We start from the raw sequence: 22408 nt of genomic DNA on the forward strand, positions 1-22408 counted from the left end.
GAAATTGTTACCCAATATAACAGGATTATATTTTCTTTCATTATATCTATTAATTCTTTGCAAGACTTTTACAAAAAAACATTAGATTCCAAAGCAAAAGAAGGCTACCTGAATTTAAATTCAACATTGTTCCAAAAGTAATTATGTTCAGTGCCTCATCATGTGTTCAACTTACCTTCTGTTCAGTTTGCACAAGCTTTTCACCAAGTTCCTTGTTCTGAAGATCTTTTTCTTGAAGTAACTTCCTCAAATTTTCAATCCGTTCCAGTTTTTCTGTTGTACTCAACAGCTTTTGTTCCTTCTCCGCAAGTGAAGTTTCAAGGAAGCTTTTTCTATCACTTAATCTAGCAAGAAAATATCTATTTAGAACTCTAATACTCAATGTTCATTTAATTAAGTAGTATTTGAAAACAGAGCATGTTATTTTCCAGTCTTAACTTTCTAAAGGCAATGTATAATTTTTAGGGCTATCAAGAGATTAAAAAAATTAATCGAGCTGTTAAACAATAGAATACCATTTATTTAAATATTTTTGGATGTTTTCTAAATTGTCAAGTATATTTATTTCAATTACAACACAATACAAAGTGTACAGTAATCACTTTATATTTATTTTTTATTAAAAATATTTGCATTGTAAAAAACAAAAGAAATCGTATTTTTCAATTCACCTAATACAAGTACTGTAGTGTAATCTCTTTATCATGAAAGTTGAACGTACAAATGTAGAATTATGTACAAAAAAACTGCATTCAAAAATAAAACACTGCTATAACATGAAATACATGGCAGAATGTGGGTAAAATAGAGCAGGAGACATACAATTCTCCCCCAAGGAGTTCAGTCACAAATTTAATTAACACATTATTTTTTTAACGAGTATCATCACCATGGAAGCATGTCACCTGGAACAGTGGCCAAAGCATGAAGAGGCATATGAATCTTTAGTGCATCTGGCACATAAATATCTTGCAACGCCAACTACAACAGTGCCATGCGAACACCTGTTCTCATTTCAAACGACATTGTTATTAAGAAGTGTGCAGCATTATCTCCCATAAATGTAAACAAACTTGTTTATCTTAGTGATTGGCTGAACAAGAAGTAGGACTGAGTGGACTTGTAGGCGCTAAAGTTTTACATTGTTTTGTTTTTGAGTGCAGTTATGTAACAAAAAAACCCTACATTTTTAAGCTGCACTTTCATGATAAAGAAATTGCACAATAGTACTTGTATGAGGTGAACTGAAATATACTATTTCTTTTATCATTTTTACAGTGTGAATATTTGTAACCAAAAATATAAAGTGAGCACTTTACAGTTTGTATTCTGTGTTGTAACTGAAATTGATATATTTGATACATCTGCATATAGAAAAACATCAACAATATTTAATAAATTGGTAGTCTGTTGTTTAACAGTGCAATTAATCGTTATTCATTTTTTAATCACAGTTAATTTTTTTGGGTTAATCACGTGAGTTAACTGTGATTAATCAACAGCCCTAAAAATTTTCTAACTACAATTTATATTATTATGAATTCACTATATGTACACTTCAATAAAAATAACCAAATCCAGAAATAATCTGATTTTACTATTGTAGTGGAAATCAAGACTTATTTTCCAGCTTTCTGAAAGTATTATATTCTTTATGTTTCACTGCAAATGTAAATGTAAAGCTGCAAAGAGACGTGTATAATTGCAACTGGTCCTGTACTGAATGTTTTTAAAAAATTGTTTTACCCTTTAAGCTGCTCATTCAAACTGGAAACAAGCACTTGGTGCTTTTCTGCATCTCGCATTTGTTGGGTACGCAGTTGACTGAGTTGGGTCTGCAAACGTTCATTTTCACTCTGCAACAAATCAATGGTGAACATGATTACAGCTCACAAATCCAGAATGGCAATAAAATTGCCAAGACATCTTGAAAATCTGCCCCATAGCATTTCACATTCTACACACTGTTAAGACTACTGTTCTAGCATATTAGTGATTACCAATTCAGGTCTGAAATATTACTGGTTCAAACAGTAGATGTTACTCACCTTTGAGAGGTTTCTCCCTTGGTTATTCCATCATAACATGAAACTCAAGAGACTCTAAACACTTTACACAAAAAAAAGAACAAACACACATACTTGTACTGTGTGAAAGCAGCTTATTTTTCTGTGCTTGCCTTCACTGCATTGTTAGCTTGAGGTATAACTCACATTTTGCCCCTTACCCGATTCCTGTCCACACCCAAAATCTCTAGATCGAGTAAAGTGGTGCTTTAAGTGGTGAGTTAGTTGACCCATAAGGGAGTTGGTTGGTTGAAGCTTGAGTGCTGATGATGCTAGTAATAAAATGGGAATTCAGCAGCTGGAGTTACTACTCATCAGCTGCTAATTAACGATTTTGTGGTGCCAGTCAAGTCACTCTGGGTAGCTGGAGTGTTGTTTCAGAGTGGCTGCTCTCATTCCTTTCTCACTCAAAGCTGACTAACTTGAATGGAGTAACTCTAATGTATTTACTCAAGCTAACTGTTGCAGTGAAGACAAGTTCTAAAAGGAGAACACCAGAGACAGCTCATTGGTTGAAAACATTTTCCATTTTGGTTTGAACACAGTAATGAATTCCAACCGTTTCTCTGCAGATCTTTTTAAACTTTTGTTGTTGCTCTGATCAAAGGCAACCAGCAATCTGCAGTAGACTGCAAAATAATCTGTGGAAGGAGGTGAAACGAAAAATAAAGCAAGCTCCATTGACACAGTTTATAACACAGTAATACTCCGTTATTCTAGCCAACTTCACTGCACCAGTTCATGAGTAAAACTGCAAAACAAAAAACAAACAGGAAAAAAAACAACCCAGCAACCACAACCAAAAGCAACACACACAAATCCAAATCACCAACAAGAGTTGGCAGGACAAACAATATGGCAAACCTGTCAACTCTAGGGAAAATATGCTATCACTTTGGAGTGGGCAGAACACACCTGTACAGCCCTCAATGGCTGCCCTTCTTCCTCTACACCAAATGTTACCTGTATTGAAAGGCTTTGTTACAAGATTCTTAAATATGAACATAAGGTTGTCTACCTCTTAATATAAACAACTTAATTGTGAAAAAAAAAACAGTAATTTAATATATGCATTTTACTAGGTAAAGGAACAATTAGATATATACTACAACTGTGGAGTTTTAGGGAGAAGTTAGTCATGTCATTTTGAAAGCTTCAGAAATTGTGAAACAAAATAATTTATGGACCAAGAAACTTTTAAAACATCTGTTTGGACTGAAAGTTTTTAATTTATTATTTCATTTGTTGTCTTCATGGACTGATTTTGGGAGGTTTCTGGAAACAGTCATTAATAAGTGAAACAATGAATGTGATTTTAAAAAAAAAATAGTAAGCAGTTACCGTAACAACCCAAATACCATACCATATTAAAAAAGGGTAATAGAGACATTAGCTGCTAAGAAACTCCCTTGATACTTTGAAGGTGTAATTTATTGTGATTTCAATCTTCAATCTTTTTGGGGTGAAATCCTGACATCACTGAAGTCCATGCAACTTTTGCCAGTGAATTAAATGGGCCAGTATCTCTCTGTAGGCTGGTAGCTAAACATCAGAAGCATACTCACACCCAGGTTTTAAACTACATGAAAGGATAACTACACCCTTTTGTGGAGTAGATAAATTAAAATCCTTACACAGCAAAGTTATGGGTTTTTAAAAATTTAATAGATACTACCAACCATTTTACCAAGGCAGGGAATAATACAGATCAACTACTCTGTACAGGACATAGTAACAGGTTTCAGAGTAGCAGCCGTGTTAGTCTGTATTCGCAAAAGGAAAAGGAGTACTTGTGGCACCTGAGGGACTAACCAATTTATTTTATAAATAATAAATAAATTGGTTAGTCTCTAAGGTGCCACAAGTACTCCTTTTCTTTTTTAGGACACAGTAAGTTACTCAAGTGTCAAAAGTGAATGTTCAAATTATTCTCTATAGTGTCCTCCAACTTTTTAGATTTCCATGTGTATTTACTTCACACCCTATTTGCCTGCCATCTGCTATATCATCTTGGTTTACACGTGTCTTCTGCTTGCAACTCTCATAAATATGGGGGTTGCTCTACCACTTTTGCAGCTTCCATCTAGAAAAACTCTCTCCTCCCTTCACCTACAGGCCCTTCCCTGACTTCAATAATTTCATTTTGTTATTAGCCTTTAACTTCTCTGACTATGAAGTATTATGCAACCTCCTTTAGACTATGAGAAAATGATATAGTGTTGATATTAGAAGTGATATTAAAGATAAGTAGTTATTAGGGCTTGATTCCTCACTCACACCAGAATAAGCCAGAAGTAACTACTAAAATGCAGATGTAGAGTAAGTGAAAATACATTTGTGTCCGTGACAAAAGAATCAAGTTCTTGACCTCTGAAACAGGCCCTATACTGTTGATGACAAAAATGATATTGAATTTCAACATGTTGCTGCCACTAGCTACAGGTGTCTAAACATTATTTTTACTGAATAATTATTTTCAAAAATATTTTTCCGTTTTTGCAGGGTAAGAAATGTGTGTGACTTTTCCTTGCAGTGAGCAAAATGGGTGCAGTTTTCCACTGTTCAATACCACACAATATAGTAGGAGTACATCGAACTGTAATATTACCTACACAATATTATTGAAGTACAAAAATATACTGTAGAATCTTTTGTTAATCTTCATTTTTGCTTTACTAGAGACTATTTTCATCCAAATATGAAGAGAACACTAAATGATTCTCCCTACATCAGCTTCGGCTCCTAACACAAATATAAAAGATCACCTGAAGGGATTCCATTCTGCCCTGCAGCTGTAATCTGTCTTCCAAGTCCTGACAACGTTCCTCCAGGAATAGAATTTGTTCCTGTAGTTGATTTCTTTCCAATTCCAACTCTTCAACTACTGTCCGCAAACCTACACAGTTTCAAAGGAAAAATATCTATTTCAAGAACGGTTCCAAACAACGTGTTTCACATGTAGATAATGTCAGATAACAGAAGTCTAGCAACTACCCACACCATTACTGGCTTAACTTTCACAGGTGTGGAGCACCTGCAGGTCCTGGATTTCAGTGGGAATTTTATGGATGCTCAGCACCTCTGAAAAACAGGTCATCATATTTATAAAGGATTTAACGATCATATACTCCCTGAACTTTTCAAGTAATGGGATTAAGTTCACAGTTCAAGATCCCCTATAAAAATTAGCAAAGTTATCTTGCTTTGGACAAACAAAGGGCCAAATCCTGTGAATGTTTGTGAACTGAATAATTTTACTCAAATGAGTAAAGTTGTTTGTTTGCAGCATCCAGCTCTAAGCACCATTAACCTATACCAATTGAAGTGGACTATCAAAAGCTGGGAGCTCATCTGTTCAACAGAATATAGCAATTCTATTTTAAAGCAGACCTGACAAAGGAATATTCACTGGGTACGCTGACTTTGCAAAGACTAAAATTAGCTATCCCGTACAAGGACTATGCTCATATTTGTTAGATGTAGTGTAGCTGCAGCTGTGTCAGTCCCAGGATGTTAGAGAGACAAGGTGGGTGAGGCAATACCTTTTATTTTCAGCCCAGTAAAAGATATCACCTCACCCACCTTGCCTCTGGAATTCTCACATTTGGAAGTTTTGCCTTATGGAGAGTGGGGTAGGAATGATGAGTGGCTGAGCCAATCCATGCTAGACAGGAAAACACAGTAAATGATAACTGACATGTGGCATCTTCAAACCATTGCACAGTGCTCTAGGAGGAGCGAGACTGCAGCCCTTGTGCACCGGTATATTATTAGCCAGACAAAGCCATATGATGGTTTAAGAAATGCTTTGGGAGTTCAGAAGGCAACACCTTCCAGATAGGACTGTCATCAGCATAGGTCAATTTTACAGACTAACATGTTGTAATAATAAAAAAAAAATAATTAAAATATTTAAAAAAAATCTGACTTAATTTAAATAAAAAAATTGAAACAAGTATAGGTTTTTTTTAAAGTAAACCTATTTAAAATTAAATGTGAAATTGACAATCTATTAAAATAATTCAAATTAAATACAAAAATAATATTAAGCAGTACATGGTTTGCCGCCAACCGTTAAAAGTCAAATCACTGAACTGCTGGAAGTCATTGAATAAGCATCTGGAATCAGAATTTGCGGAAGTGTTAAACCAGCTTTTACAGCAGCCACTCTTCATTTCCATTTATTCAACCGGTTCAGTTCAATGACTAGTTCATTCAGAGTTAAGAATCAGTTAAATTCACTAACTACAGATAAGACTTCCTTTGTTTACTAAATCAGTTAGTGTTAAAATGTAAAACATGTTCTGATAAACTTTTTACTGATCAATAAGTTTATGTATCTAGCACTTAAGGTAGTCCTATTTAATTAAAAAGTTTTAAATGCTGTTTTTGTGCATTTTAAATCTAATTTGAATTTCCATTCAACTCACATCACAAGTAAAAAATTAATCATCTTCTAACATAAAAATGTAAAAATTAAGAATTTGTATAAATGTAAGGTAAGCTATATAACCACTTAAATAAATATGTATAAATATAGTATATCCTCCTGATTCGCAAAAACACTGAATTTAATGTACAGGCTATATTTAGCTGCAAATCACTATTTTTAATGGTTATCAACTAACGAGATTCAACCTTTCTATAGGAAAATAAAGTACACATGCAAAGCACAATTAAATCAATTATTTAAATCAAGGTTTCCTGCATGCTGATTTTAATAACCATTAAATTGGTGATTAAATCACTGATTTAAATCAATGCATTCTGTAGCCAAACTAAGACACTGGGACAAAATCGTTTCCAGTCTTACACCAATTAAGTAAAACTGTCAATCAAACTACATTTCCTTCCATTTCTATCATATTTCTTCAGGTCAAGTTTCATTCTAGTTGAGAAGCATCAGGGTTTCACATCTACATATTCCTTACGCTATTCTTGTTCAATAATCTCCTCGATAAACACAAAGCAGCCAATTCTGATGGCACAGATTATTAGCTTCTTCAAAAAAGTTTTACCTAAGAGTGCCATATGAAAAAATAGATGCTTTTTAAATGGATCAATAAGCTAACAAAACAAAACTCTGGATTGATGGTTCACTACAAACAGGTCAGGATTCAGAATTAAAGATAATAATCATGTAATTAAGAGGTATTAGGCTAATAAAGATGGATCTTTCACTATTACACTGTATCTACATAATATTTTTAAATGATAAAGAGGGCATATATGGCTCCAAAGCCACCAGCTAGGATGATGACAATGGACATTTCACAGTACAACTGAATTATCTGCTCAACATTTGTGTGTTGCAGTAGTTAATACACACATTTGTACTCACAACTTCTGGTCTAAACCAGTACCTGCTGTAAAAGGCTGTTGATTTTAAATCAGGGCTATTTAAAACTGTAAGTATCTGTCCCAAACACTAAAAACACCTTCATTTTCCTACCGCATTTCCAGTTCCCTACCCAGCAACCTTGCAAGCTTCTACTCGGAATGCCAAAGCAAAAATCAGCTGACTTGTGAGAACACCACACAAAAATGGCTGCAATTTTCTTCAATAGTTGAGATTTTCAATTAAAACTTTATCTGTCGAATTAAAAAAAAATCCTATATTTCAAAAAATTTCAAAACCAAGATACTCTGTGTGTGTAAATGTTTGAAAACTATTCTTCTAAACTGAATATTCCATTACTTATGATAGCTGTAAATTTATTTTGATACAAGGTTACTTTTCACCTAATCTAAATTATTATTTTGAGAAAGATGTAGATGAAAGGGTGAACGTAATATTTCTAACAAACGTGTCCTGGGACTATATATTTACTTTGTAGTAGACCGTTGCCAAACAGCACTAAGAAACGCCAGTAACAGTTCTTGATTTTTTATCATAACTAAAGAAACACTTGGAACACATGGACTTGACTGATAAACTGCCAATAAAATACAACTACTATCTTTCACAGATATAAAAATAGAGGAAGAAATAATGCACATACATATACACATCAGCATTTAATCTTAAAACTAAAATGACACAGAAGTGGAATATAATGGTTTGGTTGGAAAACAAGATTATATAAAGTGGAGCCACTTCAACAAGAACAAGACTAATAACTTAAAAATATATATATATATATAATCTTACCATACAGGACAATACATTTTGATGGGGACAAGGACTGGGAGAGTTCCAGGTGTTAAACCATGACTGTGCTCTAGTTCTGAACCAAAACTAGACAGTTCATCCAGCACGCACATGCTTCAAAATGAAATGGAAAAAAATGCAAGCCAAAAAAAAATTCAACAAAGATTAGAATACACCACAAAATGGGTTGTTAGTTAAATTTGAAAAACAAAAACAAACACAAAATACAGATGCTGTGCATGCTTTAATAAACGGTCTAGTGGTTATCACACCTGCATTAGGAGAAGCATACTCTGGCCACCAACCTCCCATGTTCTCTCCTTCAGCTGAATCAGTGCTATCCAAGGTGACATTCAGCTCTTGAAAGCATTGTTTTCTATCAAAGCTGTATTCCTCCTACACACAGGACGTGAAAGCAGAGATCAATAAAAAAAGACGTACTTAAGATACACACACAGTTGTCAAAAGGGACAGTTGCAATTAAAATTATATGACTGACTTCTGTATTAAGGCCGAACTTTGCTAATGAATCTAAGTTTGAGATATCAGAGGTAATTAAATATAGAATTTTTTTTTCCTGTAAAATGTGAGCATGATATTGATGTCTCCTAACCCTACATACACATTAATAGATAAAGATCACAAACATCTATAAGAAACAATATAAATGATTACCCCAAGGGACACCAGAATTAATTGATGCTCTTTAGAGATCATCCCACTGACAAGAAAAATAAGTAAAAGTTGTTCTTAAGCTGAAAACAGCCCTGATTCACTAAGGTATTTAAATGCTGGCTTAACTTGCAGCATGTGTGTTGTTCCATGGGAAGTTTCTTAATGACTTTAGAATAACAAACATGTAAATTTCATAACCTAAAGAGAAACCTATGATGCTACTAGAATTTACCTGTATCCATTATGGCTATATACACCTTTGTTTTGTTTACCTCTGTAAACCCTTCTTTGCCTCCTGTCCTTCAGTTATATTTTTGTAACTGTATCTTACTTTCAGCTGTAAAGCACCATGCATATTTATAGTGCCATATAAATAACAGAATTACTAATGTCCCTGATTAACATATAGGTAAAATGTGTTTCTTATTTCTACCAACCTACCTGATGTTTCCCGCTGGCCTGGTTGCTCTTCCTTCTTGCCTGCTGCAGCCTGCCAGTTCTTTGAACTGTAGTCAGTTCCTCCTCCAGCTCCTGCTGCCCTGAGACTATGGCTGGATCAGAGCAGCCAGGAAAGAACCAGTCATCCTCAATCAGTTTTGTGCCACAGGAAAGCAATTACATTTACACATGACACACATACTAGATACAAAGAGATCAGTGACAGACTGAAGTCCCTATGAATGACTGACAGGAATAAGATTATCGGAGCAATCCATAGCATTCACCTTGTGATTTCCCTCAACAATGTTACACAGAATATAAGAATAATTTTCATGTAATTCTTTCAGAAGTCTATTGAAGTATGATTTTACTTCTTCAGAAGCATTTTAGAAAGACTGAAAAATAAAAAAGAGGGATTTATATTTTGACACTACAACAAAAATGCAGCCAATTAAATTGCCAAATTACAATTCAGTTCAATCTGCCAGGTTAAAATACAACTAATTTGTACGATAAAGACATCAGCTGAAATTGCTGTATTTGTACAGCTGAACAATCACATGCATTTTTATGGAAATGAAATGCTTCTTGCTTATATCTTTAATTTTAGTGTGAGCTACAATGCCAGATAATTTGAGGAAGTCACAAGCATGTGTTACACTGCAAACTGGCATCAAATCATCTTATCAGACATTAATAATATGATTCTTGGTAAAACAAATACAGAATCACTTGTAAATAACACACCTGAATAAATTCAGAATATGAAAGCTTAAATATGCATCTTGTCCAGTGTTAGAAATGATTTTTCCATTTTAAGTACATTCCCATCTGTTTTGTGATATGACAAAACGTGTGATAGGTTGGGGAATAGATGTTTCATGCAAAGCAGACGAAACAGCATGAAGAAATAAAGATAAAGGTGGCTCCATACTTTAATCACTGCAGAGGCCATATCTACTCTCAAATTCAACACTCAACAAATTAATCCAATTCAAAGTAAACTCTCCCCACAGTCCATGATGTTCATAGAAAAACTTACATCCATGCATTAATGAAGTAAGAAATGGATCAAATTCATTCCTAGTGTAGCACTGGGCCAGGAGGATTCCCACTGGAATGCCCCTGACTTAACCCAAGTTACAGTACCCAATACCCATAAAATTTATTTTTGTCACATTTATCTGTTGCATGTTGTTAGGAATTCTTTTTGCTTTTTTCACCCCAATGACAGAATTAATGGAAAACTACAAGGTAATAAGAGATCCAATTATTGCAACTCTACAATACTAGGAAGAATTAAATTACTTTTTTAAAAAAAGTATTTTGCATGGGAAACTACTGAGTTAAAATTCACATATTTTTACAATATTTCCTTCCCTACATTACAACCACCACCTTAAACTAATAAAACTAAAAAGATCTGTTAGACACCTAGTTTAGTGTGGGAGCTTGTTTTTGTATGTTTTGCCATTTATTTTGGTTTTTTACTTCTTGCATTTTACTTAATTTGGAGAGCAAAAATAAACTAGTCATTTTCACTTTTGCTTTTAATCATGTTTTGGTTTTATGCATTACAACAATAATTCAGGGTTGAGTTGCAAACACAGCTTGGGAATCTTCATTTGATTTTATTTAAACATGGTTTGCACTAGAATTAAAAAAAAAATAAAAAAAATATGCAGGCTTTTCTTAGGTTTTGTAAAAGTGAAAAATTCTCATACCCATACTCACATTGAGTTGTACCTTTCTTTGCAAATAGTCCCATTGAAGTCAGTGGAACCATTTGTGAAGCAAGATGCTATTCAAAGTGAGTATCAGAATTTGCTCTTTACTTTTGTAAAAAAACGAACAAATGTTTTTTTATGTAAACTTGACAGTGTCCCAATAATTTGGCAATGCAAAGAAGGAATGAAAAAAATAATAATTAGGGCTGTCAATTAAGTTTTGCACTGTTTTGTTTTTGAGAGCAGCTATGTAACAAAAAAATCTACATTTGTAAGTTGCACTTTAAGAATAAAGAGATTGCACTAAAGTACTTGTATGAGGTTAATTGAAAAATACTATTTCTTTTGTTTATCATTTTTAGAGTGAAAATATTTGTAATCAAAAATAATATAAAGTGAGCACTGTACACTTTGTATTCTGTGTTGTAATTGAATTCAATACATTTGAAAACATAGAAAATCATCCAAAAATATGTAATACATTTCAGTTGATATACTATTGTTTAACACTGCTATTAAAATAGCAATTAATCACGCTTAATTTTTTATCACAATTAATTTTTTTTAGTTAACCACGTAAGTTAACTGCGATTAATAGACAGCCCTACTTATCACTTAAGAAATTATATCAATAGCAAAATTACTAATGACTTTCCCCATTACAAAGCACCAGAAATTGGAGGATTTTAGATCTATCAGGTAAATTGTATAATTTTATTACAACATTTCTGGTTAATTTAACAACTATATTAACAATTGTTGTTAATAGTTTTCTAAAGTCAGATCATGTCACAACATCGAAAATCTGATCTGCAATTACTTCTAATAGAAAAGCTGATCGTTTCAGCCTCATGATTTGATCTTGCAAACATTTATATACAATTTTCCTCGCACAGAGACACTGTCATTAACAGAACTATGAATAATATGAGTATAGTTACTTGCATAAGTGTTCAACCTGCATCAGTATTCTAATACTAAGTATCATAATGATCTCAAATCTGCAACTGGATCCAACAGCATGGAGCTCTATACTCATGCAGCTTCCCACTGCACCTAATACAGGCGTTCATGCTAGTACACCCTATTACGAGATAGGGGCCTAAAATGGCAACCTCCAGTGAAAGCCACCATAGTCCCACTCTCTGGAGTTACCAATGCAGTGACAAGGATCTCTGCAAAGGGCTTTGAAAGATACTATTCAAATATATAGTCATATTTGGTAAACATTTATTCCAAGTTTTGTCCTTTGGTGGAGGGAATATTCAAAGTGTGGGGTGTTTTTTTGTTTTACATAAAACAAAACAAAAAAACCCACCAACTTATTCCCACTAGAATTTTTTTATGTAATCTCTAAAAAAAGAGAGGTCAGAATTTGATTTTTAGCTATTTATGAAAATTAATCACTGCAAGTTGTGCAGTTTTTCTTAAAACTAGGTTATGAGGTAAATATGGAGTCAGCTATTAATACAAAGGAGAATGAAGAAAGATGATTCTGTTAATATAAACAAAGAAATAGGCATTGCAAGAGGAAAACAACCAGCATTTATAAACCAGCATTTGTTACATGTATTATTAAAAACCACATACCACCAACAGCAGCTGTTATAAGGTACTGTTGGCGATTTCCTCCAAAGAAAGGTCTACAGAGGAAAACAGCAACAGTACATCACAGGTTGTCACGGCTGGAACCTGCATGCACAAAACTGATGGGAAACTAAGTTCTCAGTGGCTGACCAAATCGCAGTGTAGGGTAGGAGTGGAGGGGGAAGGGACGTTGAGGGCTCATCAGGTGTAACGGCAGAAAAAAAGAAACAGAAAGGTCATGCATATCCCAAGGGGGAAAAACTGCAAAATTAAACACTGACTGGACACGGATGAAGTTTTACAACTGTTAATATTATTGCATAAGGACCTGTTGACAACACTCATAAGATAAGTAGTACTTAAAATTAAGAGGGTTTATTATCTTCTCAATGCCCAACGAGTTACGTGTATAAATCTCTCACAGAGAAGAGAAATGGCTCTTAAAGACACGTAACAGAATCAACTTTTTTGATATCCATCAGCTGAATCTCAAAAACATTCAAGCTACAGATTAACAAAAGCCTATGCAAATTAATTAACTGGATTTATTTTATTTATAGATGGTGCACATTAACCTTTGTGCCTTCAATTCGCATTCTGATACCAAAGAGGAAAGAAGTTAAGGTAAACTGCCATGGGGGAAGGAGGGGAATAAAAATTAGTCTGAAATCTAATACGCAGACTTTTTCATAAGTTTGATTTTTCAAACAGAAAAGACTTTAAAAAATTTTTTACCATCATTGGTGACCATAAAAATCTCAGATCACCTGTAATGTTGGTTTTGATATATTTAACATTTTAAACTAGCAATCTGTTGCCAGTTCTCTCTGTCTGGTCAGTATCAATGGCATATTTGTTAGTACATCTCAATCTTTTTAAAATCTTGCTGGTTATTGACATTTACAGAGAAGCTCCGAATTTCATATATATTTTGCCAAAGCATAACCTTTGATCCCATCACCAAATTTTAAACAATGCTACAACTCCTCACATCTTCTCCTCTAACTTGAGGCAAGCAGCCGCCATTTTCATCGATAACTCAAATGCAGACATTAAGCTTCTGAAACAAATCCAATAAATGACCCCAAAGATAAGAAGCTCAGATTGCAAAAGCTAACAGAATAAAACATCCACCAATAAACATGATACAAAGCGATGAATGTATGAAACAGATAGAGTCAAGGAAACAATCCAACATACAAACTGAATTACAGTAACCAAAAAATTCTGCTAACTTCACGAGCTGCATAGATCTCACTTGACTACAGAAGTGAGACATGGAGGAAAGATCTCAATTTTGTCTGAACTGCACAAACACAGCAGATTTGTAATACCTGCTATGCTGGCATAATGATCTAGTTTCATCTTAAATACTTCAATTCACCTTCTCTCTCTTCTTCAATCTGTGCCATCCTCAGGGCTATGGCAGATTTCTCCTCTCTGACTTGGTCATGCACCTCCTCTGATTCTGGTACAATCTCCTGCCACTCCAAAAGCTGACTCTGAAACTCATCCACACTGCCCGATTCACTGGCCTACAAGAGAAGGTGGACATGAAAATAACATTTACCAAAATAAACGTAAGAGTTAGATTGTAAACTATTCAGGAACAGAGGTTTTACCTCTGCGCTTCACATACAGCTTTACATAAATAATAAATACAACTAAGACCAACAAAGTAGATAATTTTCTTTAACATGAAAGACCATGTGAACAGAAGACCTTGCAAGTTGATCGCTAAAAAAAAAAAAAAAAAAGCCAAAGCTGCTTGTCAGTGGTGGTCAAAGGTCGTTTTTTTTGTTTTACTGAAAAGCTTTTTCAACAAAAATGGCTTACTGACCAGAACAAACATTTCCATTTAAAAACTTCATTGTGGTCAAAATTGCTCACTTTTTGAAATTAAACATTTTCTTTTCTTTTTTTTTTTTAACAGGAAAAATACACTCACACCTTTTTCCCCCCTAAATCACACACAGTAAAAAAGTGAAGGTTTTTTGTTCCCCCACCAAAATAAAGTTTATGGGGAAAAAATTTAAAAATAGTTTCAAAATTTTGCCATTAAAATTTTGGAACAAAAAAATTAATTTCCTTTGAATTTTTTGCAAAATACAGTTATGTTTTTCAGCCTGCTCTGCTGGTTGTACAGATACCAGGATTAACAAACAATATCCATCATTCTCAGAGGCTATTTAGCAGACATGTCTAAAGTACCCCCTCCCTCTCACTTTTATGTCTCAATCTATACATCTGTGATGGAAAGAAGATATATTAGTTGATTATATCAATTTGGTTTTTACATTAAATAGCACTGTGCTGACATCTCTTGAGTTATCTGTAATTAGATGAACACTAAACTGTTTAAAATTACATGGATTTTCTACATATGCAGGAACTCAATAGCACTTTCAAAACAATGTAAAACCTAGAGGCTTTTTAGCTGAATGAATCATAACTGGGGTCTCAATTCTGTATGCTAGTAAATTTAATTTTAACTCAAATTCAAGTTTCCAATAATACTGTTACGAAGGCTACAGTTAGCACTGTGAAGCTAATCAACAATTCACATGAATCAACTTTGAACAGAAAACCTGTGAAGCTGCCCTCTTTGTAACTTGTTCAAGATCAGCCTGCAATTTTCGCTGCTGCTCTTCATAGACTTCCAGCTTGGCCAGCAGTTCTTCTGCAAAAACAAATGAATTGGCTTCATTATTTGATGCCAAAATAACATGGTAAACCAGCAAATACCTAAAGAAAGAGTAGAAGCCCAAACTGAGACCATAGAATCATTTGGCTTAGAAGATATCAATGATGGGCTTTGCAGTCTATCTCCCTACAAAATTAACTCAGATTATTATTAATACTGTCAATGTTTTAAATCTACATCAGTGACACTCAAAACTACAAAGGGAAGCACTATTATCCCCATTTTATAGCTGGGGAACTGAGGCACAGAGATATAAAGAGAATTGCCCAATGTCAAACTGGAGCAGAGCTGGAATCTAAACTCAGATCTCCTGAATCCATGTGCAGTGCCTTGTCTACATCACAGAAAACCACAGAACAGTTCGCTTCAGTGATACTTTCTGCTCAGAGAGGCCAACTCCAAAAGTGTGTGCGTGTCAAGGACTCAGGTATAATACGCAGGCAGTACTTAGGGGGGAAGCTTACACATTAAGTATCTGAAATATATGTCGCTGTATCCCTTGCGGCTATTCTGAATTTCATTAAGAAAATTTAATTTTGTAATCTCTGTAGAATAAAGCAGAAGAAATAAACAAACTGCCATTATGCAGTGTATTTCAATTTTAAAGCTACCAAGTTGTCTTCCTTTGAAACGTTACCATAACAAAGACAAGAAAACTCCTTTGTCTTTATTTTATTACAAGTCATCAGTTCAAAATCCAAGATGATAGAGTAAAACAAAAAAAAACAGCACTATCGCTTCATTGATTATTTACCATTTTGAGTTCTGAGTTCAGAAAACGCTTTCAGTTTTGATTGTAGTTCTTTATTTTCAATTTCTAATTCTGAGATACAGTTGTTTAAGGCAGATATGTCATCATTCTTTGATGATAACTATAAAGATAAACATTGTTAATTTCCGTGAAATGTACTGAAATGCCAAAATCAAGATAAAAAACAAAGCTAATACAATAATTTCTTTAACTTTTTTTTTTTTAAATAAGATTTTGAGTAACAATGTTTCTAAAATAGTCAAGTGCAATAGGTTACTGTAAACTGGTAGACCTTTTCCTTTGTGTTTAAGTTACAGACTATTACACTACTTATTAGAACATTCCCTTGTATAAACGTTTTGAATTCAGGAACATCAATCCTTTTCTATTCATATTTTAGGTATTTTCTAGAACCCCACTTAGTGGACCTTTTACACTGCATTTTAGTTTTTTAATCAAATCTACAATCACAACCCATTGTAAAATAGGTATATAATGTTAAATTAAAAATGTTACATGTACACTTTTCAGTTCATCCTCCAGCTGTTTGATTTTTGATTTAGACCAAGCCTTCATTTTAAGGAATTTAGCTTCAGATTTGCTGGCCTCTTCTGTTTTCAACTTCACTTGAGCTAGCAAACAAAGACAACAATCATCATTTAGAATTCTAGTAAAAGGATCATTGTAATTACAAAACATATTTCAGGATTTGGCATGTTCTATTTACTCGGCTACGCCTGCAAAAATGTCTATGCTGTAGTCTATCTAGTAGGGAAAAGAGATTGCTTAAAAATGCTAGGCCAAATTTAGATGTAATGTAATGAATGCATCAAGTTTATTTCTAGGGTCCTCTTCTCCATAGCATCTAAGCATCTCCCAAGTAATTAAACCAACAACTCCTCCACTAAAGTCAGTGAAGCTGTACCCAGTTTATATTTGGTCTGAATTTGGCACACAGTATACAGTGGAGTGACAAGGAAGCTTTTCAAATATAAAAGCTACGCTTTGATGCAATACCTTCTAGCTGTTCCATCTTTTGTTTAGTTACAGTATCTACATCTATAGCTTGTTCTGAGTTACTCTGTCCATTATTTCTTAATTCTGCCACTTGTTTCTGAAGCTGCAGCAGGGCTTGGTCTTTCTCCTGCAGCTCAGTTTCATGCTTCTCTTGGATCTCATGCACTTCAGCATTATGTTTCTCCTGGACCTTCATCATTTCAAGTTCATGTTTCTCCATCATGTCTCTTAGCTGGGCTCTCATTACATGTTTCTCAGCATCCAGTTTAGATTGGAGGTTCTCCTTCTCTGATTGAAGACGTTTCAAGTTTTCATTAATTTCCTGTATTAAAAACGAAAATTGTTTCAGATTTTCTAGCTGCTCCTCTGCACATGCAACACACTTTAAAAAGATCACTCTCAGGGCTGGTCAACTGGCAGCATAAGGCTCTGTCACATATCTCTAAGGTCTGAACTCCCTAGCAATAGCCTGAAGATACACTGGAGGGTCTGCACTGCTCTAGTGCTAACTACATCCTGACTGGTTCTGTAGGAGGAAATGTCCCTTTATAAATAAGAAAGGGAAAAAAGAGGGAAAAGGTCCTCTGGAAAAACCACATATCATACGCTGCTGAGTTCTGAAAACCAAAAATAAAAGAAGTTGACAATACCTGGCTACAGTCCCCTTCTAAAGTTCTTACTCAGGAAAATAGAGATAGAAAAAGTCTAAGGGTACGTCTTCACTACCCGCTGGATCCGCGGGTAGCGATCGATCTATCAGGGATCGATTTATCGCATCTCATCTAGACGTGATAAATCGATCCCTGAATCGACGCCGGTACTCCACCTCCGCAGGAGGAGTAAGCGGAGTCGACGGGGGAGCCACCGTGGTCGACTCGCCACCATGAGGACAGCCAGGTAACTTGAACTAAGATGCTTTGACTTCAGCTACGCGAATAGCGTAGCGGAACTTGCGTATCTTAGTTCGAACCACCCCCAGTGTAGCCCAGGCCTAAGTCATTTATAACCCACCCGTCTGGTCTTTCCCCTACATTATCTAGTCCAGGGGTTATCAAACTTCATTGCACCGCGACCCCCTTCTGATAACAAAAATTACTACATGACCCCAGGAGGGGGGGACCGAAGCCTAAGCCCACCCAAGTCCGGGAAGACAGGGGGGCGGGAAGGGGAACAATGCCACCCCAGAGGGTGAGGGGGGCACTTGTAACCCGAGCACCGCCGCCCAGAGTGGTGGGCCTTGGGCTCCAGCAAGTCTAAAGCCAGCCCTGGCAACCCCATTAAAACAGAGTTGCAACCCACTTTGAAGTCCCAACCCCCAGTTTGAGAACTGCTGGTCTAGTCCTTTCTAATTTTGTTTTCAGTAGTTTCACATTAGCTGCTTGAGGCAGAGCAAGACTGCAGAATATATTTATAAATGAACAGCCAGCACAAATTAGACACCTATATAAAAACAAATACTTTTGTAATGAGCTCTAGACTATGCACCATCTGGTAAACCTTGATCTAGAATGTTTGGGACAGGAAACTAACAGCCCATTGTGTATATCTGAGAATTAGGAAAGCGAATAGGATAGCACGAATGGAGAGCAAGATGGAAAAGTTAACTTGCTTAAGATGAAATAATCACTGGTGGAAACCTTCACACGCGCCCAACTCTTGGCCCCCCCAGTGATTATTCCATCTTAAACTGCTGAAATTTTCCATCAGAGATACAGTAGACAACTCAGTCAGTGTGTATCAAAATCACAAGGGAGATCCTGGCATACATACCCAATGACAATTTTGATTACCAGAGTAGAAACTGCTACAAAAAATATCTTTCTTGGATAATAATAGTCTATCAAGTGTTCTCGGTGCATGCAGATTCAATGAAGGATGTGTATCTATATTCATGACTCTGGAAAGTCCTTAGAAGATGCTGTTCCAATAATTATGCAGTTGGTAACAAAAGTATAAAGCATGCGAAAGATTGACAGCTTTCTGCCTGTATCAACAGCATTCACTTTAGTCTGTTAAAGAACACTTTAAATAAATGTTCTGCAGTCCCCAACAAGTATTTTAATCTGGAAAATTTTCAGATGTAAGTAGGTAAGTGGTGTTTTCCTAGCTCTCTTCTTGTGTATGCAAATATTTTCCCCAGGTTTCTTTAAATGCCATGAGATTATATTGGTATTCAACAAGCTTTACGGTGATTTGTTAAACAGAACTGCTGCACACTGACTCCATAAAATATTATCAAGTATAAGCCTTTTTTAAAAAAATTATGTTAAAACTAAAAAATACTCCATGAAGTATTCCATAAGGTGAAAACTTCAAAATAGAAACAATGACAAAGGGTTAGTCAGTTTCCGTTCCTGTTCCACAAACCTTGAAATTGCAATAGGGAGAAATTTTATTTGATTAATTGTATAGCAGCAGTAATCAAGCCACGTTTTTTCAATCTACATCTGGCCAATTCTGACCTTGCTATGATGATCCATATTTGTGTCACCTCAGGATCAATCTACTGCAACACATTCTATATCCTCAAAACCATTGAAACTGATGGAAAGTGTGGCAGCCCACCTAATTAAGTGAAATTTCCTGGAAAAAGCACTTAGCCCAGTGCTCCAGGACTTGCACTAGCTGCTCCTATTGGTTTCTGGATAGAATTTAAGGCGTTGGTTTTGGCCTGCGATAATCTTACCTAACTTCCCTGTCCCCACCCCATGATGTTTGTTTCTATTGCAGTAGCACTCAACGGCCCCAATCAGGGTCTGGGTTCCTTTCTACGAGGAGGCACTGTATATACACAAAGGAAGACAAAGTATCTTTTCCTTGGAAAGCTTACTGTCTAGTTTGCTATTATAGTTGCAAACAAGAGAAATGCTCAAGCTGGAATCCTTTCTCTTTAAAAGAGGGCTGCTAACTGGGCATTCTGATGGAGAGGCCCTCAGTTTTGCAATTCACTCCTCCCTCTTTGACCTGAAATAACCCCAATCTGTTGACTTTAAGGGCATACTGTAAAACCCTCCTCTTATTCCAGGTTTCAGAGGGGATAGGGGCAAGCTAAGGGCTGGTGTTTGTGAGTGGGATGGAGTATTTGGGGGAGGGTGAAGGACGGGCTGATTTTTTGTTGTATTTTCAGCTTGTTATTTTCTGATTTGTATTTATACTTGTTGGTACAAATGATTACTGTGTTTTTAACAAATGAAACCCACATAAAGTGTGTCTGCCCAGTGCTGTATGTATAAATCAGAATAAATAAAATCAAAGAACTTGGTTTTTAATTCATTAATTGACTAGACTATGAACACTCCATGTACAGTTCCTTACTTTCAGCAGCTGGTCCTTGCCATCCAGTTCTTTCTGCAGCATGACTATCACCTGTGTCCTACCCAGCATGACTTCCTCCTTTTCATGTAGCTTCTGCTTCAACGCCTTTAGTAACTAGCCAGGGAAATAAAGGAATTACATTTTACAGGAAAGAAAAAAAAGAAAATTTTTATATATATATATATATATATATATAAAGAGAGGCATTTCTTCCATCTTCCCAAAATATCACCTGAGCTGTTCCTCACAGAAGTGCATTACCTATAACCTGCATTTTCTTCCTTGCCTATACTCCTGCAGAGCTGCCCAAATCAAAGCAAGTCAGTTAGTTCCCATTGCCAACATACCTGTTCTAGATCAGCACTGGCATCAGATTTAGCAATTAATTTAAAGAGCTCTTGCTCATGTTTCTGGGCTTGTCCAACCAGTTCCTTTTCCTTTTCCTGGATAATATTCTGAAACATGCGTATCTGAAAACAAATGATAAAAGCTAAGTTTGAAACAACGTCTAAAGTACACATACATGCATGACAGCATCATTAAAAAAAATACTACCAATACTAGTATTGACCATTCCAAGGACCAGATTCCATTCTCAGTTACACCAGTGTAAATCTAGCATTAGTAAGAGTAGAATTTTGCCCCGAGGGTATATCACAGTGTAGTGAATGGAATTACAAAAATAATGAAAGTATCTGCTTTTGTTTGGCCTCACACATCTTGACCCTCTTGCCTTGGTTGTTTCCCTTACGATTGTTTAATCTTTCACCTCTACACATGCCTGACCACATATACACATGCCTGACCTTTAGCCACTTCTATCCTGGCTCTCCCAACCCTTCCCAAATTGAAGCCACGTAGGACAGCTACCTCCCCCTTAACTACTTGTTTTACATTTCCAAACTTGTCTTTCCTGGTTACCTCACAAGTTTTGTCAGGAATAGATACAAAACCACAGCGGCCTAACCGTTAATGAATATTTTAAAAAAAACATTTTCTTTTTAAGATGAACAGTCACGTTACCTCCAGTGTCCCAGCTAGATTTTTATTTGAATAATTACATTCTGCATCTTCAGAATAGCTTCTGTAATTTCACCTGGATATATTATTCCTTATTTCTTGTCCCAAAATGATTAGCGGTGCTGCAGGCCATTAAACGGCTGCAGTGACCTCTGTGGTGAAAATCAGCATTTCTGATGTGTGTAACTTAATATATAAATATAGTCCGTAAAGCACTTTGGGAGTATTGAGATGGAAAATACTTTACCAATATAAGGGCTTAATCTTGGAGGTGCTCAGCAAACTCATCTCCCACTGAAATCAGCGAGCTGATCTCAGTGGGAGTTGAAGGTATTCAGCACCATACAGGAATGGACACAATTGTTACTACTACTTGTATACTGATTTGCTCTTTCACTTCCACATCTTTAAGGCACTTCAAGACTCTCTTGCCCATTCTCCCCTTAGTTAATCAGCTGTCTCAGTTCTAGCTAAGTTCTTTTATAACTCTATACAGCTCCTTTAGCAGCTGAACAAGAAAGCTGCTTTGATCAAATGAAGCAGGAAAAAAAGCACTAGTTTTATTTAATTGTGCTCAAAAGTGTACCAAGGTACTTCACAGAACAAATAAAAAGGTCTGAATAGCTAGTTTTAGACATGCTTTTAGGCTAGGGTCTAAACAACTAGAAGAAGGGATGACAAAGAGAACAAGGGTTACAGTAATAGGATGACACTATTTGTCATGACATGTACACATTTTGGTGGTAAATTTTGGGAGGGCACGCAAAGAGGGACAAGTAGCTTTTCGATTTTAGCTCAGTTCAACTCATATCATCACCACCGTTATCCATTAGATTTCCTCTTCCCACCATGTTTAAATCCCCATTCATTTCAGTGACACAAGCCACCCACAGAACACTAAAAACTGTTTCCTAATTCACTGTTACATAAGGTCTAATTACCATCTAGATCACT

General features: G+C 35.5%; 1 protein-coding gene across 6 annotated transcripts in view; it reads right to left on the minus strand.

The window, feature by feature from the left end:
• Positions 1-22408, minus strand: part of LOC125637640 (uncharacterized) — a 67149-nt gene that overhangs the window by 28946 nt on the left and 15795 nt on the right. For 3 of the 6 annotated variants that reach the window (XM_075129495.1, XM_048852345.2, XM_075129498.1), the window contains exons 8-19: positions 20782-20904; positions 20435-20548; positions 17120-17441; positions 16619-16734; positions 16106-16223; positions 15236-15327; positions 14032-14182; positions 9334-9443; positions 8490-8613; positions 4832-4962; positions 1747-1856; positions 176-344 (exon numbers count right to left, since the gene is read on the minus strand). In XM_075129495.1, the coding sequence (XP_074985596.1) occupies positions 176-344; positions 1747-1856; positions 4832-4962; positions 8490-8613; positions 9334-9443; positions 14032-14182; positions 15236-15327; positions 16106-16223; positions 16619-16734; positions 17120-17441; positions 20435-20548; positions 20782-20904 (1680 nt within the window). The remainder of the gene's footprint in view (positions 1-175; positions 345-1746; positions 1857-4831; positions 4963-8489; positions 8614-9333; positions 9444-14031; positions 14183-15235; positions 15328-16105; positions 16224-16618; positions 16735-17119; positions 17442-20434; positions 20549-20781; positions 20905-22408) is intronic. The other 3 variants (XM_075129499.1, XM_075129496.1, XM_075129497.1) reach the window with 3 other exon arrangements.

The sequence above is a fragment of the Caretta caretta genome, chromosome 6, assembly GCF_965140235.1.
Source record: "Caretta caretta isolate rCarCar2 chromosome 6, rCarCar1.hap1, whole genome shotgun sequence".
In the NCBI taxonomy this organism is placed as follows: domain Eukaryota; kingdom Metazoa; phylum Chordata; order Testudines; family Cheloniidae; genus Caretta; species Caretta caretta.